We start from the raw sequence: 22,925 nt of genomic DNA, 5'->3' as shown, positions 1-22,925 counted from the left end.
CTCCACTAATTTCTTACATAAACTGCATCTTGGCAAATGCTACATTTCATGAAAAATTGCTGCCCCCCTGCAACAACAGTTTCATGTTATTCTGTATTGTTCATTTACTTTCAAAATAAGGACAGGAAGATGTTTGTACTTCATTATGTGTTTTCCCCTCCACCCAATCTTTGTTTGATAATAAATATTCTTCACATAGGAGAAAGTATTCTTTTTCTGCTTCTCTTTCCCCAGTTCTATATGCTTCATAGGCTAGGAGGAGTTATCTTTCTGAGTTAACACTGCTCTACTGCAAAATAAGCAGCAGGTGGTGCTGTAAAGTTTGTATTCAAACTTGTTATTCAAACATCGGGAAATAAAAGAAGAGCACACGTAGTTGTTCAGAACAGTAAACACAATGTTTCAGCAAGCTTTGCTGGAAAAAAAAAAAAGTCACCTGGGAATCAAACAGGGTCAAAGTACACAAATTAGCCAATCTTATAGCTTGTATAGGGATTGTAATTTGAGTAACAGCAAATGTTGAGAGACATTTTCTACTGTAACTTAAAGATAGTACTGCTTGACAGAGCAATAAGTTGCCCAGATGATTCCAGCTATGCTTTAGACAAAAAGCTAGTTATTAAAGGAAATAAACTGGGAGACGGAACTGACTTTTCAATACAGTTATGTAGAATTTTGTGTTTAGTTGATTTAAACGTTCTGTATTTAGGCAGCAAATGTTCTCATCTCTTCAGTTTTGCTGTATTTGAATGTAGAAAAGTCGAGTTATCTCCTCCCTGCAGCAGTTCAGGTAGGCAATCTGTATGTGTCCACCCTGCTGAGAAAGCATGTGTTTTCAAGGCTGAAGGAAGGAGTACTTTGGAAAGCAATAAAATGGTATTCAAATTCCTCGATGTTATCGGGCATGAGGACGCACGTTGTTGCTGTTGCCTGAATTCACATAACAACCACTTTTCCAAGTGGGTAAGGTGCCACATCTCAGATTTCCTTTATGCATCCAAGAATTAGAGTGCAAGCATGCCTCTTGCTGTCCTGCACACCCTGAGCCGTGGTGGCACCCAGCCCCAGGAATGCAGATAACTCTACTCTTGTTATGTTCTGCATCGAGATCTGTGCTGGGATTCCTCTTAAGCCAAAAAAGGCCACAAGGAGATGAAAGGCATTGTCTACTTATTTTATCTGCCTCTGAAAAGGAGGCAGTGTCAGCAAATGGCAGCTGATGTTCAAGCATAAAGGGGAACCTGAACATCTCAAAATGTTTCTACATGACCTTTCTCCAGCTAATTGCTTGACAGTGGTTTTTGTATTCATCCATTTGTTTGTTCATCTGTTGATTGGAAGTCCTGATTTGTTATCATTCTAGTGTCAGGTAGTTCTGGGAACATTTATCTGTGTAATAGATAATTTCAGTTAAATATTACTTATACTGTAATATAAGTAGGGTGTAATAACTGTGTCTGAAGCAGGGCCAGAAATGGAGCTGTTTTGTAAGACAGTCATCTTCTTTCTGTTAGTCTCTCCCAGTCTTGGGATAAATGGGGAATTCGCTCAGAATTTTATCGCCATTGCTGGACCTCTACCCAGCGAGTTAGTAAATAGATTGCATCTGCAGAACCAAGTCCTACCCAAGGAAGATCAGGGCCCTGCTGTGGCTGAAGCCCATGATTACCTGTGCCAACAAGATCTCGTGGCTCCTGAGCTGTCCCGGTACTTCTCCCACCTTCGTGAGATTGGGGTGACGCATTACAAAGTCTTCCTGCCGTGGGCATGCATTCTGCCGAAGGCGGATGCCAGGAAGCCAGATGAAGCCCAAGTGGAGTGCTACCAGGAGCTGCTCGAGACCCTGGTTGCTGCAGACCTCAGGCCAGTGGTAGTTCTGCATCACCGGCGTGTCCCTGGCGCTGTGGCCATGCAGGCCACGGGTAGGAAAGCCAACGCTTTCGCTGACCTTTTTGTGGAATACGCAGAGTTCAGCTTCCGTGTTTTTGGGGACCTGGTTGATGTGTGGCTCACCTTCAGCGACCTGCCGGAGGTCCTGAGAAGCCTGCCTTACGATGACCCCCAGTACCGAGCCCAGGCCTTAGCTGCCGCTCATGAAAGAGCTTACACTGTCTACCATGAGAAATACTCACCAGCAGGTAAGGAGAATGGGGAGAGGGATTTTTTTAATACAGCTTTTTCACAAATATTTTGTGATGGGATTAAATGGCAATGGCTATATGCAATCTCTGTGAATATGCTGTCAGTGCTCTCAGAATTATATAGAAATCCTTGAGTAACGAGTTCCCTCAAATCCCTTATCTTGATAATTGTTTTATAATTCACTGGTAATCGCATTTTACTTGAAATGATAGTCAAGATAGTTGGGGATAATATATATGTGTATGAGTGCATATTTATATTTAGTTTTTTAAGCATCAGGGAAATATTAAATAGCCTGTGGTTAATGTGAGCATCAGAAACTAGTACTTCAAAAGCAATTATAATACTTCTATATGCTTTTTCTCTAAGGGCTGTTATCCCTGTGCTCTTAATTTAAAGACCAGCAGGTGCCCCTGATGAAATGTAGTCTCATACTGTTCATATACCAAACCTTAAATGTATTGTAGGATAAAAGTGGGAATAAGACTTAGGAAGAATCTTTTGATTCCTGCTCAGTCATCTCATTTTCAAAGCCTTATTCCTTATTTCAAAGTCATTGAAAACAGATTGCAGTTGCTACCATTTCAGCTAAGAGAGAAAGATTATGCCATCAGTCAGTGCCTGTGCTATAATCTCTTATTTGTGATGGGTGCAGGCTTTTTGATTCAGGCATGATCTGTTCCCAAGGAATACAGCTTTGGAGATCCAGATCTAGCTGAAGAATCAGGTCAAATTCAACTATCAGCCTTCCACCCAAAACATGGAAATCTTTGCAAATTTATTTAAAAAATCCACTTAAACAAAACTGATCATGGTTTAAAATGACATTTCTCATTTAATCAAAGTGAAATGATTTTATTTAACTTCAAAAAGTTAAATAAACTAACATGAAACAAAATATTTACTTTTTTGCATAAAATGAAAATTAATTATCTCTATCAGTTACAAATTACTTTAAAATTACTCAAATCCAGTCTTATTCTATTTGTTTCTGTGTACAATGACAAAATCATAATAATCAAGCTATTTGTAGATAATAATATACTTTTGTGTACCTCTTCCTGACCCACAGAGGAAAGACTAAAAAATTCCTGGAATGTACCTCAAACCATGAAGAAACAAGGCACAAGAAGTCTCCTGAGAGATAATAATAGTGTGAGGAAGTCTACAGTGTCCTTTGTTTGACTTTACTCATTGCAGACACTGGGATTTTTAAATAATTAAATCTTAACTCTACCTGTGTTACACAGAGCAAGAGAATTTCACCTCTTCTAAGATGGGTACTCAGGATTTTCTAAGCAGCTGTCCTCATGGGTCTGCCTTCTTTGGGCTTGGAATTTCTCTCTCCCAAGCAGACAATCAGTAGAGCTGGCTGAGTCCTGTTTTTTCAAATTTTTAATTAATTAATTTATTTTTAATTCCTGCATTTGTCAAAAACACTTTGCAGTACAGTTCACTCTTTAGAAGTTGCCCAGCTTCCCTCCCACATAACCTGTCCCCCCAAATTCCCGGCGTCCCAGCACCTCAGCAGCATCCATCACAGAATGGATTTAAAAAAATAGCCACTGTAGAACCACCACAAAGGCATAAAAATGAAAGATATTACTTATAATTATGCGTGGAGTGGAAGGGCACCCACTGGACAGCTGTATTCAGATCCACCTTCCTGCAAGCAGCAGTGCTAAGATGTTCATGAGCTGTCATGATAAGACAAGGATTTATTGACAAAGACTCCTTGAACTCTGCCTTTGAATTTCTACCTTCTTCAACTCTTCATTGAAATCCTACTGGGTATTCTGAACTCAGCTACTTAGGGCACTGTCTGATGTTCCACGTCCTCAGAAATTAACAACAGTTTTTAAAATAACTGCAGTGAACTGAAATTTTTTATTTGTCCTTAACATACTACCAATAGACTGCCTCTTTTTTTTTTCAAGGTGGAAAACTGTCCATTGCTTTAGGAATGGGTCATGCCTTGGATAGCTCTTCTTCAGAATTGCTTTCAGTTTCTCTTCAGGTAACACTTTAATAGAAATTATTTCCAAAATTGTGTAAATTTGATTTGATTTAATTTGATTTTTATGTACGGGATCAAGTGACTTATTGCAAGTTAAATACAATTTCAGCAAGTTGACCAGTTGACCAATTTGGTAAATTTTACTTATTTGATTAGTCTGATCATGTGAAGCTCGCTGATTTTAAAAATTACTTCAGCATCCTTTCTTGACAAGTAATCACTGATTAAGATATATAGAGATATTTGCTCTCATAATTGGCAATTTTAGCAATTGTCATGCTTAAATGACAAGGTGTCTGCAAAAAGTGTACCCATTGTCATTTTCTTTGCAAGTCTACTTAATGCACCACCAAAGAAATAGATACTGTATTTCAAATAACTGCTATTTAAAAAATCTGCTTATAATGTTAAAACACAGACTGAGCTGTGCCAAAAGTGATCTAGTTGCATGGGGATGGCACAACACAAGGAGAACATAATTTCTACAGAGACGATAATATCCTTTCTGTAAAGACCAAACTCTCTGTTAGTAGTTGTCTTCACCTAGAGGATGTTGATGTAGGATACAGTGAACAAATGACAGTGCAGGTTTTTTGCTTGTATTCTCAATCCTTCAAAGCTTAGTAATAGGGTAAGCGATGTTGTAGGCATGGCATTTCAAGGATATAAGCAAGGTGTGGTTTGTAGGGAGAGGAAAGATGTTGTATTAGATGAGCTGACTAAACTAGAAGAAAACCTTGGACTGAAAAATAAACTGAAAGCTTATCAGGTTTTTTCCAACTTCATCAGCTGGTTTAATAAAAGAATACGATCTATTCCCTTGAACTTGATGACTTGTAGTGGGCTAACGCTTGTAGTTTGGAATGATTAAAGATTTCTGAAGTGGACTTTCCCCAAAGGATTATTGATAAGGCCTACCTGAAGCACATAGTTGCAAAGGTTTGTCTGTCTGATTAATCATAGACAGTCTTACTAATTAAAAAATCAACCGTAAATCATTAGTATTAAATTCATAAAATGCTCCTAGAATTTAATTTAGCTGTTTAATTTTTACTTTCTTTAGAAGGAGAGATACAAAATGCATCTTCCCATACAGTATCCAGTTTGTACTCATTATATTGTCCAGGGCTCCCCTATAGCTGTATGGCTTCTTACTCCAGCAATGTATCTTTATCAAACATTTCACAATTTTATATATTTTTCATGTAATACCTGCAAAAAATACATTTTACTCCAGGGTGATTCTTTTCCTTTTCTGGTTTCCAGGATTCGGTAGACTTTCTGTCTCTCAGCCTTCAGTACTGTTGTGGAAATGAAACAGATTTTTACAAGAAATTGAATGAATTCCAGGTAATATTATGCACAGTGTTAAAATTATAGCAGCGGACAACAGACCGTAAATAGAAGGGGAATTTCATGTTTCTTGATGCATGTCTAAACAGTTCTGATTTGCTGCAAGAACTCAGACAACAGCTACACTAGGAAACAGCTGCATAGTTCTCACTTACTTCTCTGTTGTTATTCTGACTTAAAAACAGGTGTTCGAAAGTGCTGGGAAGGATCATCTTGGTCAATGCTCATTATTGATGCGTTAATGACTGGAATGGCATAATTCTTTTGTCCAGGACTGAAAAACCTTCTCTCTCACATCCTAAGTGCTTGATAAGCTGTTAGGCTAATACCTATACACTAAAAGACATTGTTTTATTCTAGCATGGGTTCTGCAATGGTACTACCAAACTTTGCAACTCCTCCTCAGTAGAGGCAGTGCTAGGAATGTTAATGAGGATGAGTTTGTGAAAGGATTAGATCGCATGGCAGCAACAATGTCAGCAATGCTATAGGCTAGTACCTGATATTAAACCTCTGGTAGTGAATTGCACTCTTAAAATATGTAAGATGAGAGTCATACAGCAACTGAGTAGCAGAATAAGGAGCTGCCCATGTGACTCATTCTCTTTAGGGTCCCAGCATGCTGCAATTACTCTAAAAATCTGAAGTGGGTCAAACGTTTATGGCCACAAATTCTTACCAAGTAAACTTTCAAAAAAGGACATACTTCCTTGTGCCTTTTCAATGAGAAGTCGAACACTGAAAGTTTCTGGGGTTTATGCTTTGATTTGCATTGGGCTTTTTTTGGATCAGAGAAGAATAGTGGGTGGTATTTAATGCTTACTCTGTTGATTTATGAATTTAACTTTGAAGAACTTTATCACCGATTCTCAGTCTTCTAGGTACTTCCTATTCTGTGTTAAAAGCAACAAATGCCAAGAGCATGGTTTTACTAGCTGGCTGATGCTTCTTTTCATACAAGTCTCTGACTTTTGGTTTTGCAGAATGTCTGGAAGGACATAGAGATCTTGGTTTTTAGTCTAAAGTTCCTTGATTGTGGTTCCATGGAAAAGAATTCTTTCACACCAGTAGCTGCCATTGTCGCAGGTGAGTGACGTATTTCAAGAAGGAGGAGATTTTTTAGCTAAGCTCTGCATGGCAAATTATAGAGGATGTTCAAATTGTCCAGTCCAGACAGCTGCTATTACATGAAATAACTTTATGGTTTCTTTCATAGCCTTCTTGGAAGATTAAGGGTGGATGGTGAGTGTTGAGGGATGGGAAGCAGGAAATCTTCCCCAAAGCTTTTCATAATTTTCATCAGCCTGAAGTTGCACCAGGGGAGGTTTAGATTGGATATTAGGAAGAATTTCTTCACGCAAAGGGTTATCAAGCATTGGAGCAGGCTGCCCAGGGAAGTGGTTGAGTCACCATCCCTGGAGGTATTTAAAAGACGTGTAGATATGGCACTTAGGGAGATGGTTTAGTGGTGGACTTGGCAGTGTTAGGTTGATGGTTGGACTCATCTTAAAGGTCTTTCCCAACCTAAATGATTCTGTGATCATTTTTTAACATGAAATTGTAAATATCTAATAAAAACCCAACATATTTGATCTGAGAAAAATAGCTATTAGTTATGAAAAGCATGCTTGTTTCTAAAGGTGTAATTCTATGTAGAAGTAGTGTCAAGCAGTCCATGGCATCTAAGTTGTGACTAAGTCCATCACTTACCCTTTGTTTTCAGCTATTAATAAAGAAGAGACACGTACGATTGGGTATGATGTTAATGAGTTCTTGGACTTCTCATCATCTCATGTTTTAAGGTACAGGTTTTGTCCTTTAAATCGGATACTGTAATAAAATAGTGTCCTCTAGAAACCTATGTGCAGGCAGACACAAGACAGTGTTAGTGGTAAAGTCTGCTGTTAGTTGCTGAGAGGACTGGAAAGGAATGCCTTTCTGCTGAGCCCCAGTCTCTTGCTATTACAGGCAATCCTCTATCCTGCTATTACAGGCAGTGTAATCCTCTTGCACTCACTCATCCTTGGTTACCCAGATTGCACCTTCAAGCTAATACTAACAAGTACATTTTCCAAGGCTTCTGTTCTTTTCAAAGGCAAAACAGTTAAAAATAAATTAATAAAATAAAATAAAACAGAGATTTTCCTAGGAGAGAAGCCAATTGTGCCTGCAGAAATGTAGATATCATTGTGCAGGGAGATGCTAAGGATTACGGAAGCAGGATTGATTAGTTTTAGCTTATCCCATGGAAACTCATGAGAGAGTTGTGGCATGTGAAAATGCTACACACTGCAAGGATTTTGTTTGCACCTTTGACCTAGCTGTAATGAATTATGACAATCTACCTGCAAAGAAATGCATTAGCTATATAGCTCTTGAGCTGCTCTGCAGTTAGTTCATTGCACTCCACCTTCATCTGCTAGCAGGATGGCAGTAGATTGGACTGATCAGGTGACAAAGGAACTATACCCTAAGTGGCCTATGTCAGCTGAATGGGAAGCAAATGATTCTTCTGTCCTCTGTATTCACAAGTTCTGTGGCACAGGCATCCACCCTGGAGGTATTAACTTCTTTTTATTCTATTTCCAGCAAAACAAATACTCTACAGGAGAACCCAGATGCTGTTCTTGCCCCTCGCTCGTCCTATCAAACAGTTTGGGAAATGTTTGCTAAACAGTCTGAATTGGAGAGGGATTCTTTTCTGCAAGATGTTTTCCCAAGTGGTTTTCTCTGGGGCACATCCACAGGTGCCTTTAACATTGAAGGAGCTTGGGCAGAGGATGGGAAAGGAGAGAGCATCTGGGATCAGTTTGGACATGCAGGACATGTCTACATGAACCAAACAGCAGACGTGGCATGTGACAGCTACTATAAAACCAGCTACGACATTTACCTACTTAGGGGTCTTCATCCCCAACTGTACAAATTTTCTGTATCCTGGCCTAGAATTTTCCCTGCTGGCACCAATGAGACCATCAACTCCAAGGGTGTGGATTATTACAACCAATTAATTAACCGGTTGCTAGAGTCTAACATTGAGCCCATGGTGACTTTGTTCCACTGGGACCTCCCACAAGCTCTTCAGGTTCTTGGTGGCTGGCAGAATGACAGTATCATAGATGCTTTTGTAAACTATGCAGACTTCTGCTTCGCCACTTTTGGGGATCGGGTCAAGATCTGGATTACTTTCCATGAGCCTTGGGTTATCAGCTATGCTGGCTATGGCACCGGAGAGCATCCTCCAGGAATCACTGACCCAGGAGTAGCATCTTACAAGGTAGGGACATGGGAATAACTAGGATCCTGCAGCTGCCATTGTTGTGGTTTTTTTCCTCTGATGGTTCTGTACTTTAAGTATGTTCAAGCCTAGTGCGGCCTCTGAGACAACTATTTGCTTGTTGGATTTATGATACTTGCAAAAAATGGCATAGTTATTGGGTGCTAGATGACTTTGTTTTGTTTTTCTATTCTGAAAGCTGGTGTTGATGAATAGCCAGATTCTTCTGCTTAATCCAAAACCTGCTGCACTCTGGCTATGATTATTTGTTTTGTCAAGGTTTCTTCTTTTGGATGGAGACAACATTCTCACATGGCAATAATCTCAATGCTGAAGAGTTCTTGTGCAAAGCAGTGTGACACATATTTCTTTGCTTTCTGCTCCCAGGTGGCTCACACAATCCTCAAGGCTCATGCCAAGGTCTGGCACCTGTATAATGACAAATACCGCTCTCAGCAACTGGGAAAGGTGGGGCTGGTGCTGAACTCGGATTGGGCTGAACCCAAGACTCCAACCAACTCTGAGGATGTGAGGGCGTCTGAGAGGTACCTGCAGTTCATGCTTGGCTGGTTTGCTCACCCTATTTTTGTTAATGGTGATTATCCAGATATCCTGAAGGCTCAGATCCAGGAAGTAAACCAGCAGTGCTCCACAACGGTTGCACAGCTGCCTCTGTTTACAGAAGAGGAGAAGTCCTGGGTGAAAGGGACTGCAGATTTTTTTGGTCTTTCCCATTACACTTCCCGCCTGGTCAGTGCTGTGACTAATGGGACCTGCACACCAAGCTACGAGAGCATCGGGAACTTCTCCTTGCATGTAGATCCTTCTTGGCCACAGACTGCCTCTTCTTGGATCCATGTGGTCCCTTGGGGATTAAGAAGGCTGCTGAAGTTTGTGTCCCAGGAATATACAGGTACAAAGATCCCAATTTACATAGCAGGAAATGGTATGCCGACAGGAGACGCGGGGGATCTTATTAATGACACTCAGCGAGTGGATTATTTCCGCCGGTACATCAATGAGGCTCTAAAAGGTATGGAGAAATTTTAATTTTATGGGTTTTTAATAATGGCAGCTAGTTATTCTATCACTTCCATGGTGGTTAACTTTAAAACATCACCACTGGCATAGTGGTATGAGGTCAGTTGCCTATTGTGTATGTAGTGTGACTTCATATACTTCAGCTTATCTTGTGTCCAGATATGGAACTCTCCATTCTTTTTAGATATGGGAATAGTTTTTTCATATATACAGATAAATGTAGCCTGGACCCTAATGTCAGTCCCTCCGTGAGAACAGTGTTTTTGTAATTCAGCTTCCCTGAAGATGATTTGCCTGCAGGCAGGCTCCTGCCTACTGAGATCTCATAGAACAGGATTGAACGATGTCTTTACTGATTAAGCAGTTCTAACTGACAGCATCTGTACTGTTTCAGGTTAGAATTTTTAGGGAGATATTTATACTTCAATTGTTTTGAGCAAGGTTCAAGGTATGCTTGTATCTTTGCAAACTGTGTATAAATTGATGTAAAAATAATACTAGTGACAAGTTCTGGACAGGTATAGAGATTTGAGATTTCAAATAGAGATTTGACTGATACACTCTTGAGATACACAAATCAATACTGTCAGGAAAACTTTATTAAATATAGTGTATTAAATAGGTTGGTGATCAGCGTACAGCATTTGATCTTCTTGACCTAGTTCTCAACATACTGATAGAAATGTTAAAAGAGCTACAGAAAACACAATTTAGCATTGCTGTTATGCCTCAGCAGAAGTAAAGAAGATGGACTGCATATGGGAAGTGAACTTTTCTGGAATGGGAGAGATTTAGTGCTTTTTTGTAGGCAATGTGAGGAAGGATGCTGGACTTGCCTCTGCTGGTATTGTATGCCTTGTTCTGCTAAAAGAAACTCCCCTGTGCTCAGGGAAGATAGGCAAGCACTAAATACATGTAATGTTTCAGTTTAACTATAGCGTTAAATCTAAAAGTGCACCATATACCTAAATTGATGAATTGTGCTATTGTGCTTGACAACAAGAACACAAGGAAAGGGATACCAATGGCACAAGTGTCCTGTACTCAAATATCTCTTGACTAGTACTTCTTTTCTCATGCATTTTTATCACTAAGCATTTGACCATCTCCTGTGCTGACTGGTTTACTTGCCAGATATTCTAATTGTTTGGGGGGGCGGTTTGCCTAAAAGACCATTCATAGATGTTTGGCTTATCACACTGTTACCCTCAGTTGTGGTGCTTATGTTGTGTTGTGCTGGGTTCAGAAAATGTTCAAATGAATAACAGTGTCTTGTACTGTTTCTGTGACAGCGGTAAAACTAGACACAGTTGATGTTCGGTCCTATATTGCTCAGTCCCTGGTTGATGGCTTTGAAGGCCCAGTGGGGTACAGCCTAAAATTTGGGCTACATCATGTAAATTTTGAAGACAGCAACAGACCGAGGACTCCCAAGGCATCTGCTTATTTCTATTCCAGTGTTATTGAAAAAAATGGTTTCCCATCCAAAGTCTTGGACAGATCTTCTACACCAGTGGTGTTTGACCTACCTGTGCCATCCAAGTTGCCGAATTTACCAGCATCAGAAGTTCCCTCCAAGGCAAAGGTTGTCTGGCAGAAGTTTTCATCTCAAACAGACTTTGAAAGGGACGTGTACTTTTATGGGACATTCCCAGAGGACTTTACATGGGGTGTGTCTTCTTCTGCCTACCAGGTAGAGGGAGGTTGGGATGCAGATGGCAAAGGACCCAGCATTTGGGATAACTTCACCCATGTCCCAGGGAATATAAAGAATAATGATACTGGAGATATAGCTTGTGATAGCTACAACAAGGTGGAGGAAGATATTTACCTGCTGAGAGCCTTAGGGGTAAAGAACTATGGTTTCTCCCTGTCCTGGTCTCGAATTTTCCCCAGCGGAAGGAACAACTCAATAAACAGCCGTGGAGTCGACTACTATAACCGTCTCATTGATGGACTGGTAGCAAACAACATCACTCCAATTGTCACTCTCTACCACTGGGACCTGCCACAAGCTCTCCAGGACATTGGTGGCTGGGAGAGCAGTGCGCTGATTGACCTGTTTGATAGTTTTGCGGACTTCTGCTTCCAGACCTTTGGGGACAGGGTGAAGTTCTGGATTACGTTCAATGAACCCCAAGTCATTGCCTGGTTTGGCTATGGCGTTGGGGCATTTCCACCCAATGTCAATGACCCTGGCAGTGCTCCCTACAGGGTTGCCCACATCTTACTGAAAGCTCACGCCAGGGTCTACCACACATATGATGACAAATACAGAGCGAGTCAGGGAGGAGTCATTGCTCTGTGTCCCAACATTGACTGGGTTGAGCCGAAGACACCGAGCGACCCCAGGGACATAGAAGCTGCAGACAGGTACCTGCAGTTTTTGGTGGGGTGGTTTACACACCCGATTTTCAAAAATGGGGACTACCCTGAGGTCATGAAGTGGAAAGTTGGGAACAGGAGTGAGCTCCAGAATCTGCCATCGTCTCGCCTACCGGTTTTCACAGCGGAGGAGCGTGAATACATCAGGGGCACGGCAGATGTTTTCTGCTTCAACACCTACACCTCCAAAATTGTAACCCATGCAACAACCCGGTTGAGGCCCTTCTCCTACGGGTACGACCAGGAAGTTTTAACAAAGGTTGACAGCTCCTGGCCTTCCTCAGCTATTACTGACCATCGGGCTGTGGCCTGGGGGCTGAGGAGGCTACTGAACTGGATCAAAGAAGAATATGGAAATCCCCCAATATACATAATTGAGAATGGGGTGGGGATAAAGACCAAATCAGATATTGATGACAATACCAGGATATTTTACTACAAAACATACATTGATGAAGCTTTAAAAGGTACCAGTGTTTGCTTTTGTTCTGTTGGTGGTGTGTGTCTCCTCTCCAGATTTCTGGTTACTTTATTCCTCTGAAGAGTAGTTTTTAAAAGTGATTGATATCAGTCTTTAAATATTCTGAACACAATATAAACATAGTGTTTCTTTTTATCATCTCTTTTGCATGGCTATTTGTACTTTGTATCCTCCAAATATGAAGAGTCTCTTAATGATCTTAGTTGACCAGTGCCAGCTTTATGAAGCTGGAAGTGTGTATGTGCTTGCATGTGAATTCCTTGTGATTCTTTTAAGGTGTGACTATACCACTGATGCTCTTCCGTTTGTTTCTGGTCTTTCAGCTTACAAGTTGGATGGTGTTAACCTGAGAGGATACAACGCTTGGTCTTTTCTGGATACCTTTGAATGGTTGAATGGTTACGATCCAAGATTTGGATTGCACCAGGTTGATTTTGACAATCCCAACAGGCCAAGAACCCCAAAGCGCTCTGCTGTGTACTATGCAGAAATCATCCATAATAATGGTATTCCATTGCCAAAAGAAAATGAATTTTTACACGGAGAATTTCCAAAGAACTTTTGGTGGAGTGTAGCAACTTCAGCGTATCAGGTTAGGAAACCAAGACGGACTCTTAAAGTATTTGTGGACAGTTAATTCATTTTGGATGAGACGCTTGCAGCTTTTGTAATGTTAGGTTTTACTGTAATTGAGAGTTAATGTAAAAACTGCTGTAAAAGGGAGGAACTTGGAGATATTTAAGGGCATGGTTATACCACAGGAATTGAGACAGCAGCATGGGCTTCACAAGAGCCGGCCAACATGGAGCAGCAGGTGAACTGAAACAATGCTTGTTCTGTGACATTGTACTTTGCTAATACATCTTGCCTTGAGGCCCAAGAGGCCTTACTAGTCTGGTACAGCAAAACCATTGCTATTTCTAGTCTTAAGCTGATAAGTCAAAATATGGTGTGCTGCCACAAAGACTAACAGGCTGAGTTCTTTGCTAGGCCAAGACCTAAATTTGGGGTTTACTAACAATTCCCTCCTCATCTTCAATTACAGATTGAGGGAGGATGGAGAGCAGATGGGAAAGGACTTAGCATTTGGGACCAATTTTCTCACACTCCCTTGAAAATCAGCAATGATGACACTGGAGATGTAGCTTGTGACAGCTACCACAAGATTGAGGAGGATGTGGAAATGCTGAAAAGCCTCAAGGTGTCTCACTATCGCTTTTCAATCTCCTGGTCCCGCATTCTCCCAGATGGGACCACCAGCTACATCAATGAAATGGGACTGAACTACTATGAAAGGCTTATCGATGCTCTTCTGGCCGCTAACATTATGCCTCAGGTAACTAAAACCAGTAACTTTCAGGTAACTAAAAAATAGCAGAAACCAAGTCTGATGATCAGACCACATGTGTGTGTTTCCATCCACACCTTTCTTCACAGAGAAATTGTTTTTCATTGCGGTCTGCAAAGAAACACAGTTTTTGCATAACAAAATGAACTGGGAATATAGTGATATGTTAGAAATTACTACCCAGAAGGATCACAGTAACCTTATTGTTGGCTGTTTGCAATTACCTTCTTGTCCCTCATGTGCTTGGAAGTGGACTCCACAAGGACCTACGCAGTGATCTTTCCAGAGACTGAGGTGAGGCCGACCAACCTGTAGTTCCCAGGATCCTCCTTCTTGCCTTTCTTGGAGATGGGTGTAACATTACTCTTTTCCCAGGAGTCAGGAAGCTCCACTGATTAGCATGGTTTGTCACATAAAAAGACAGTGACCTCACCACTGCATCAGTCAGCTCTTTCAGCACTGTCGAGCGAATCTGACCCGTCCCCATAGACGTGGACACCTGTAGCTTTTTTATGCTTCTACCTGTGGCTTCCCCACTGCCAGCCATCCCTGTCCTCCCCAAACCACACTGGTACATGTTGGGAATGCACATGGCTGCACCAAACGCTGCATACATGGGTACACACACCATACAGGGGGCAATGCAGGAATATCTACACAAGCATCGGATCATGCCTGAGCAAACCTGTGCCTACATGGCATTGCTCTAGACTGGTCCAACAGATGTACCTGCCCGAATGGGTGTTCTATTGGACTGTATTTCATCTCAGAGTCAGTGCAGGCGCAGCAGTTCTTCACTGACAAGTTCTTGCTATCACAAGGTTGTGGTGGTTTTTGGTAAAAGCTTCATCTTCACTATCAGGCAGTCCCTAGAGTTTGAGTCATTTCTCCATGTCCTAAAGAAACTGAAACACTGGCAAAAAGCTATTTTATTTGAGTGCACAAGTGATCACTACAAACTCAAACACCATTAAGGAACAAGTAGCTGCAGATCAAAGCATAGTTTATTTATGTTCATAAATGAGGCTGCGTTACTGCCCTTATTTCCAGAAGTCAGAGTGACTGGTTGAGTCCTTTCTCTTGCTGTCTTTCCCCACAGGTAACTCTCTATCATTGGGACCTCCCACAGGCACTGCAGAATGTCGGTGGGTGGGAAAATGATACTATCATTCAGAGGTTTAAGGAATATGCTGAGGTCCTTTTCCAGAGACTGGGAGATAAAGTGAAATTTTGGATAACCCTCAATGAACCCTACAACACTGCATATTGTGGCTATGGCGTTGGCACAGCTGCTCCAGGTAAGACTGCTCAGACAGGTAACACATAACCTCAGAGCCTTCACGGCACTGTAGACACAACTCTGTTTTATGCTGCAGCAGAGTAGATGCTAGGGGCTTTCAAAGGTAGAGCAAGGAAGACGGCGTGGTGGGGATAAATGGGGTTTGCACTGCTGTGATGTGGTGAACAGGTCTTTCTTTCACTTTGCCTATCCCCTCCAAGACCCATCCTCCTTCTTCCACTCCTCTAATCCACCCCTCCTCTGCAACCTTGGGATTACACTTGCTGTCTGCAGCAGACCCCATTTCTAGACCAGCTCCGGGGACTGTGGAGAAGGGTTAGGGCTGGAGGAGGGCTAAGCTCATCTGTAGGGTAGAAGCAAGGGAAGGAGAGGGATGGGAGCTGGCCTGAACACGCAGCTTTCTGCTGTCCATACTGGCAGCAGCAGCCTGTTGCTGGGGCTGGCAGCCCCGCACAGGCAGAAAGCTGAACCAGCCTGTGTCCCGCTGCAGGGGGAGGAAGGGGCAACGTGGGGTCCTGCACAGCCTGCCCACTGCAGCTGCACCTTCAGCTGTCTCTGCTGAAGCAGTGATTTCAGCCCAGGGCTGGGCCCAAGGACACCAGGTGCTGCACGTTTTTTCATCGTGGGCGGTTCTGGGTGTCCTGGGTGTTGTGTTAATCTGGGAAGGAGCCGATGAGAAAGCTGGGAACTGCTGCTCCGCTGCCTGTGTTCTCACCATCTCTGCAGGCATCTCTGTTCGGCCAGGGCGAGCCCCCTACGTGGTGGGGCACAACTTAATAAGGGCCCACGCAGAAGTCTGGCACCTCTACAATGAGACCTACCGGGCAAAACAAGGAGGATTAATCTCTATCACCATCAACTCTGACTGGGCAGAACCAAGGAACCCACACAACCAGGAGGACATCGATGCTGCCAGACAATACTTGCAGGTACAGAGACACCTGGTCACAGCTCTCCCTGCTGCCCCAGGGTTTGTTCATGCTGGCACCCTCTCTCTGGGTGCTGGAGATGCCCAGAACCCAGGTCAGCATCTCACTGAAAGAAAAGGATGAGCCAGAGGCATCACCGCGAGAAAATGTATCACCCTCTTTTGGCTGATCAAGTATGCAACAGAAATGAGACAAAATATGGTTGCAATGACAAAAGCTTATTAAATTTACTGCCATTATATGGGCATCCCTGGCTATCTCCATGTGCCTGTTCACTATAAATTCAGGTACTAGCTATAAAGCAGCAAATGAAGGAGAAATGGTTAAATCCCTTGTTTTGATACATAATTTATCCTCCCTTATTTCCTGGCTTAGTTTTTTCTAGGTTGGTTTGCTCATCCTATTTTCAAAAATGGTGATTATAATGAAGTGATGAAAACGAGGATTCGGGAACGCAGTCTGGCTCAGGGTCTGAACCAGTCCCGGTAAGAGCCCAGGCACTTGCTGTGCCGAAACCTGCTTTTCTGATAGAAGTGGTAAATTTCAATGATTCTATTGCGATGTTACTATAAAAATCTTACTGTATCCTCACAGAAAAACTCTAGTGTACATTTTGCCTGTTCCCTGTCTTCACCTCTCTTGCAAACTAAATTTACTAATGTAACCTATCTTTGGGGTCCTAAGTTGGCAGCTCAGAGTGACATAGTAAATGTTCTGCATTAGACACAGTGCTTTACCTGACAACCATGGTAAATGTGTTTTAACTTTTCTTAAAACTGTGTACTGAACTCAAGCACTGAGAACTCATTGGTCCCTCTGAATTACATTTCTTATTTTCCATTACCGTTAATTATTCTTAATGTTATTGTGGTAGCAGTGCTCCATCATGAATGTTTTTCCTTTTCTCTCCCTTTCGAGGCACATATAAGGAAAGCACTTTTTCCCCTCTTCACTTTAATAGCAATTTAATGGGGTATATTAGAACTGGGGCTGTTCCTGATCATTCCTCTCTGAAAATGTGAAAGACCACTTGTTTTGAAATGAGGGAGACGGTGGAAGAGGTGGTGTGTGCTCTGCAGCAAAGGCAGGTCTCTTCAGGATTCGAGTTATGCTTTTGTATGTGCCTAAAACACTTGCATTCTTAGGCACTTTTTTTGACATGTTATTTCTTTGGCAGTTGCTGCCATTAATAAGAGAGCAAAGTCACGCGTGTTGCTTTATGAGATAACATGCCCAAGCATCTCAATGTGTTGAAGAGTCCTGTCCTCAGTCTAAGACTGCAAACTTTCAAGCACCACCAAATTGCCAGGAGCACTGGCTGCATTTTCAGCAGGGCTTGGCAAGGGACCTAATTCCCAGAAGAACCTTCTCCCTCTTCTGGCTAAGAGAGAGCTGAAACCTCGCTCCTTGTTCCAGGGTACCCTGGATGTCCCTGACTCCGTTTCTTACTCTGTGTAGACTGTGTAGGGCTGCAGATCCCAAACGGGGGTGTTCTTCTCTGAGGAGCCTTCCCTTTTGAAGGGAACTGAGCATTTTGGGATTAAATAGTAGAGCCCACACACACACAGAGCCTCGTTCCCAGTTTCTCCTGGGTTTTCCCATGTTCTTCCAGAAGGATCACGGTACCTCCCCTTGTGCTTGTGGTGCTGGTACCAGGGATAACCAGCATTACACATGGAGCGTGTTCAAAGCGTGGATCTCGGGGAGAAAGCGCAGAAGTTTTTATAGTTTCCTGTGTCGAAGCCAGAGTTTATGAGACAACGCCATATTAGCCTCTGCCATGACCTACCAAGTACTACTACTGCCACGCAGAGAAGAGCTCTTCTTGTAGCGGATGCCTGCTCCCCTGCTCCTGTGAAGCACATCTTAGCACAGATGGCTGGCTGCACCTTCAGTGCGTGCAAGCGGTAGTACAGCGTTTTGAGGGGGCTTGTGACAGCTCCCCTGAGCAGGGACAGGACCCCCTGGATGTCTCTGGCTGCTAGGAGGCACCAGTTCATGCTTCCCTCTGTCAGAGCTGGTCATGCTCTTGCAGGATGGTGGGCTGAGACAGGTCACTGGCAAACACCGCAGCTCTGGGTCTCCCTAGGGGTGTGGTGAGTACATGACAACCAAAATGATTGTCGCTGGTTCCTCCCAATGCATGCCTCACTAGGCATGCACTGTTTCTTGTCTTATAAAGCAGGATGATGGTCAAACTTCTCGTTTGACCATGAGCAGGACCTCTAGCCATCAGGTGTCTCTCTTCTGGTCAGTGAAAGGTCTGCTCCTCTCTTGGAGAACGGTAGAGCAGGCGGCATGAATTGCATGTTCTAACAAAAGCTTAGTTTATACAACAGGACTGGGGAGGGGTAGAAGCAAAAGAAGGGGAAATCCTGAGAAGAGTTACATTTTGAGGGGTTTATGCTTTTCTCTGTTTTCTATTGCAGACTTCCAGAATTTACTGAAAGTGAAAAGCAAAGAATTAAAGGCACCTATGACTACTTTGGCCTAAACCATTATACTACAGTTTTAACATACAACGTAAATTATCCTGCTGGTGTTCAGTCGTATGACTCTGATAGGTAAGACATGAATGTAAATTATTGGTCAAGTAAAATACGCACACCTGGAGTCTAGGCCAACTGAGCAGTGTAAACTGATAGGAAATAAAGGCAAGACAGGTATTTTAAGCTGTTGCAACCAATACTAGGGAAAATATCCCCAAAGAGTACCTTGTGGTGCTGTTATTTTCACAAAAGTCCAGCAACAGCCTTTTTTTTTTTTTTTTTTTTTTTTTTTTAACAAACCTGATGACAAATGTGAATGTTTAAAACAAGATAAAGAAAATTAGAGGATCTGCTAAAGGAAGGAATCTACACTTTTGAGTCTCCCAAAGGTTTGGGATCAGCTGTATACAGTATTATTTACTGTATCACCTGGCCCCAATCTGCAGTTTGAACTGCTAGATTATCCTGGTTTATGGATACTGCTCCATTTGCTGTTGAACAGTTGTTAGTTCCCTCAACACATTGGGTAAATGTAAGTTCAAAGCCTAAATAGCTAAATCACTTCATGGTTAAGTATACAGAAGTAAGTCAGGTTTTTTATTTGGATACCAATTTCTTTCCCCAGCTTCAAAAGGTAAACAATAGGACCTTACTAGTTTTTCTGATGAGAATTAAGGTAGCGGTGGGACCACGCATGGGGGTGAACATAGGCTGTTTTCTGAAACATTTCCACAGAGAATATATGAAATTATTATAACTTACTTTTGCTGCTGCATCCCAGCCCTTGTGGTTTAGTCCCATAGCGGGACACTGGGCTCAGTCTTGCATTCCTGTACGTAGGTGTAAATGGCAATTTTGTGTGCTCAAGCACTGCGTTATATGTATGTTGAACAGTAGAAATGGTGCCAAAGCACAAAGATCTGGAGCTAACATCACATCCTCAGCCATAGTTGATTTAAGCATAATATGATTGTAAAGCAAAGTATGAGAAGTGTTTTCTAGAGGCTTGTGAGCACCAGCACCCCCTCAGCCTGCTGCGCTTTCGCCAGCTTGCCCCAATGTCACCGCTGGTTCAGTTTCCTGCATTGCTCAGCACCTTATTTCTCAGCCCTGCAGCGATGGGGTGCCAGGCAGAGCGGCAGGCACTTGGGACTGGTCCCTTGATCAGCGTGTCCTCCTCCGCAGGGGTGTAGCTTCAGTAACCGACCGCAGCTGGCTGAACTCCGGTTCCTTCTGGCTAAAGGTGACACCCTTTGGTTTCCGAAAGATCCTGAGATGGATAAAGGAAGAGTACAACAACCCTCCGATTTACGTGACTGAAAATGGGATCTCAGAAAGGGGAGCCTTAGACTTGAATGACACTTGGCGAATGCATTACTATCGAAGCTATGTTAACGAAGCACTGAAAGGTAGGAATGATTATTTAAATCTGATCATCCACATCTCTAGAGAGCAGCAGCGTCTTGCCAGAAGACTGACACGTATAAAGCAAGTTGTGAAGAGCTGAAAGACCACTGCCATCACACTTGCCAGTTACACACTCACATGGGTTTACTCTGTATCCACTTCTGAGAGCCTGAGTTCAGCAGAAACTGCCCATGGATAGCCACAGCTTTGCAGGGAAAGGTGAGCTAAAGGAAGAACAAACCCTGGGTTTAGCAGGGTAACTGCAGCTTCCTTGTATAGCTGCATCTGGCAAGAGCAGGTACTACTACCTGACGAATACCTATTTTGACTACTGCTGTGTCTAAAAACTGCATCTTTTTAAAAAACAGAAAAAACCCAAACCCCAAAGTGGTTTCAATTACAGCAGTGTCAGGCAACATCAGGGAAGGGCTTTTTTTCAGTTTGCTTCTCTGAGGTACTGGGAACTGGCAGCCAGATGTTCAGAAAGTGGTCATTTACTGCATTTTAGCAGCAAGGCCCCACGTTTGAAACAGTTTGCATTACCGATGGCTTGTCTTCTCTGTTCCTAAACCTTTGTTTATTGGACAAAAGCTTTGATTCTTGGAGCAGAGGAAAGCGGCCTCCAATACTGGCAGGCTGACTGAGCTACCCTGGTTGCTCGTTAGCTGTAACTTGGCAGTTGAACTACCCCAAAGCAACTGACCTAAGGCAACACGCAAGAGAAGTGGGAGTAGGGGAGACGGCAGAAACCAGTGAGGCCAAAGTGGCAATAACCTCGCTGCGCTCAGCACCCTGCTGCTGTGTAGTGTCCCTGAGCGTCTTTGTGCCACTGCTGGCCTAGCGGTGACACCTCCCGTCACCCGGCTGCACAACTAACCTGTTCCCTCTGGTCCTGGTCACAGCCGTTGTGCTCGATGGCGTCGACTTACGAGGCTACACCGCGTGGACGCTGATGGACAACTTCGAGTGGGCAGTGGGCTTTGATGAAAGGTTTGGGTTCTATCACGTGAATCTCACAGACCCCAACTTGCCGCGGTGCCCCAAAGCCTCTGCCAGGTATTACTCGCAGATCATAAACTGCAACGGGTTTCCAGATCCAGCAACGGGCCCACATCCCTGTCTGGAACTGGAGCCTGAAGGTAAGCGATGCAGCAGAAATCATGGGGTTTTTTTGTGTGTGTGTGTGCATCCAATTCTAATCCTGAAAGATTTCCATAATCTATGGTCTTCAAAGACACCAACATTTTCTGCAATATTCTTTTTAAGGGCTCCAGTAGTGCACTGATTAATCATCAGTCTTTGTTATGACTGAAGACAGTCATGTGGAATTATGTCACTTCTATATGCAAAACCGGAACAATGACTTAAATTTTGTGCGATAGCACCTTGATACATGCCTGCCTCCAAAATGCAGCAAAGTTATTCCATTCTACTTTTCTCTGATTAACAGAACTGCCTAAGACATTTTCCAAACCACATTCAGTTTTCCCACACCATTTTTTCTAAACAATTTTGAATACTTTATATGAATCAGTGTTTTGGGTAAGCCTTTAGAAATGCTCTTTTGTCATTTACATTTTCTGAACTAGAGGAGTACATTGAACACCAACTGTTGTTAGTGTGGGGTTCTGGAGATGACCATGGCTGCCAGAGAATACTTGCATTTCCTGGAGTGTCAAGAATTGCACTATCAGCTTCAGCTGTGCCTTTACTTTGAGCTAAAATTGTGTCAGTCACTGATCCCACAGAATTACAGCTACTGCCGGAGGTACAGAATAGCAATAGCGAAAGCCTTGCAGAGGCAGGAAGCAGCAATGCACACACACACACCCCAAAGAGTTCACCCCAGGCTGTGTACTAATACTTCTTATTGTTTTCCCATGGACAGTGACACCAACAGACACCACACCGGGACTGGCTGACAGCGTGCGCTTTTTGGGATTAGATTTAACAGCACAAAATGCAGAAATAGCACTGTATGTGCTTTTTGCTCTTTCAGGAGTTGGAGCGTTGGGCTTGGCTCTTTTCGCATACAAGTATGGAAAATTATCCAAAAGATCCCATAAACAGTCACACATGGAACTTAGTAAACTGTGAAGTCTCTACTTGCTAAAGGGTTTGTTTGTTCTGTTGTTTTTTATTAAAAAAGTCTGGAACACCTGGAAAAGAAACCTAGTGCTTGTACTACTGCAACTTGGCGTCTTGCCTTAGAGATGGCTCTCCATCATTGTGGTGTTTGCTTACCAACTTTAAAATACAAAAGAAAAAAATTTACAGGGTAACTGTCTCTTTTCTCCCCCTGTGTTATTGATTTCTTAAAGATGAAAGTAAAATTGCTTATTCCTATCTGCATAAGGATTCTGAACTTGACCTTTCATCTGTTCTTGCTTCACCCTCTCCCCTTGGATGATACAGGTGTCTTCAAGTTTATCTGAGAGCAGCCCCTAGAAGCTCTACTGCTTCTCAATGGGTTTAAGACAAGTTAGTCTGTCCTACTGCAGCTACTGTATGGATTTTTCTCCCCCCTTTTGTTTATTTCATATACATTATTTTTTGAATTATGTATCCCAAGTTAAAAAAAATAACAGAAGTGGCCCCAGGTCTATGCCTTCACATTTGAACAGTGGGATACTTAATTAAACCTCCTTTAAACAGGAATCAGAAGCAGCACAGAACACCTGTAATATTTAGGCCTCTAACAAACACCAAGATGCACAGTACTTGGTGGGGGGGAGGGAAGGCTGATATCTCTATGA

At 42.7% G+C, this 22,925-nt stretch overlaps 1 protein-coding gene across 1 annotated transcript; it reads left to right on the top strand.

The window, feature by feature from the left end:
* The first annotated feature begins 1,474 nt into the window (after positions 1-1,474).
* Positions 1,475-22,443, top strand: LCT (lactase). The gene is made up of 17 exons (XM_041124406.1): positions 1,475-2,138; positions 4,080-4,159; positions 5,426-5,509; positions 6,496-6,598; positions 7,236-7,314; positions 8,102-8,789; positions 9,177-9,822; positions 11,123-12,682; positions 13,020-13,288; positions 13,742-14,032; positions 15,144-15,342; positions 16,071-16,273; positions 16,649-16,758; positions 18,703-18,837; positions 19,948-20,171; positions 21,072-21,308; positions 22,058-22,443. The coding sequence occupies exons 1-17, from the start codon at positions 1,475-1,477 to the stop codon at positions 22,264-22,266; spliced, it is 5,781 nt and encodes a 1,926-aa protein (XP_040980340.1). The 3' UTR covers positions 22,267-22,443.
* Positions 22,444-22,925: the final 482 nt, after the last annotated feature.

The sequence above is a fragment of the Aquila chrysaetos genome, chromosome 6 (assembly GCF_900496995.4).
Source record: "Aquila chrysaetos chrysaetos chromosome 6, bAquChr1.4, whole genome shotgun sequence".
Taxonomy (NCBI): domain Eukaryota; kingdom Metazoa; phylum Chordata; class Aves; order Accipitriformes; family Accipitridae; genus Aquila; species Aquila chrysaetos.
The sequence above is the reverse complement of the archived record's forward strand: the minus strand, read 5'-3'. Positions and strand labels throughout refer to the sequence as shown.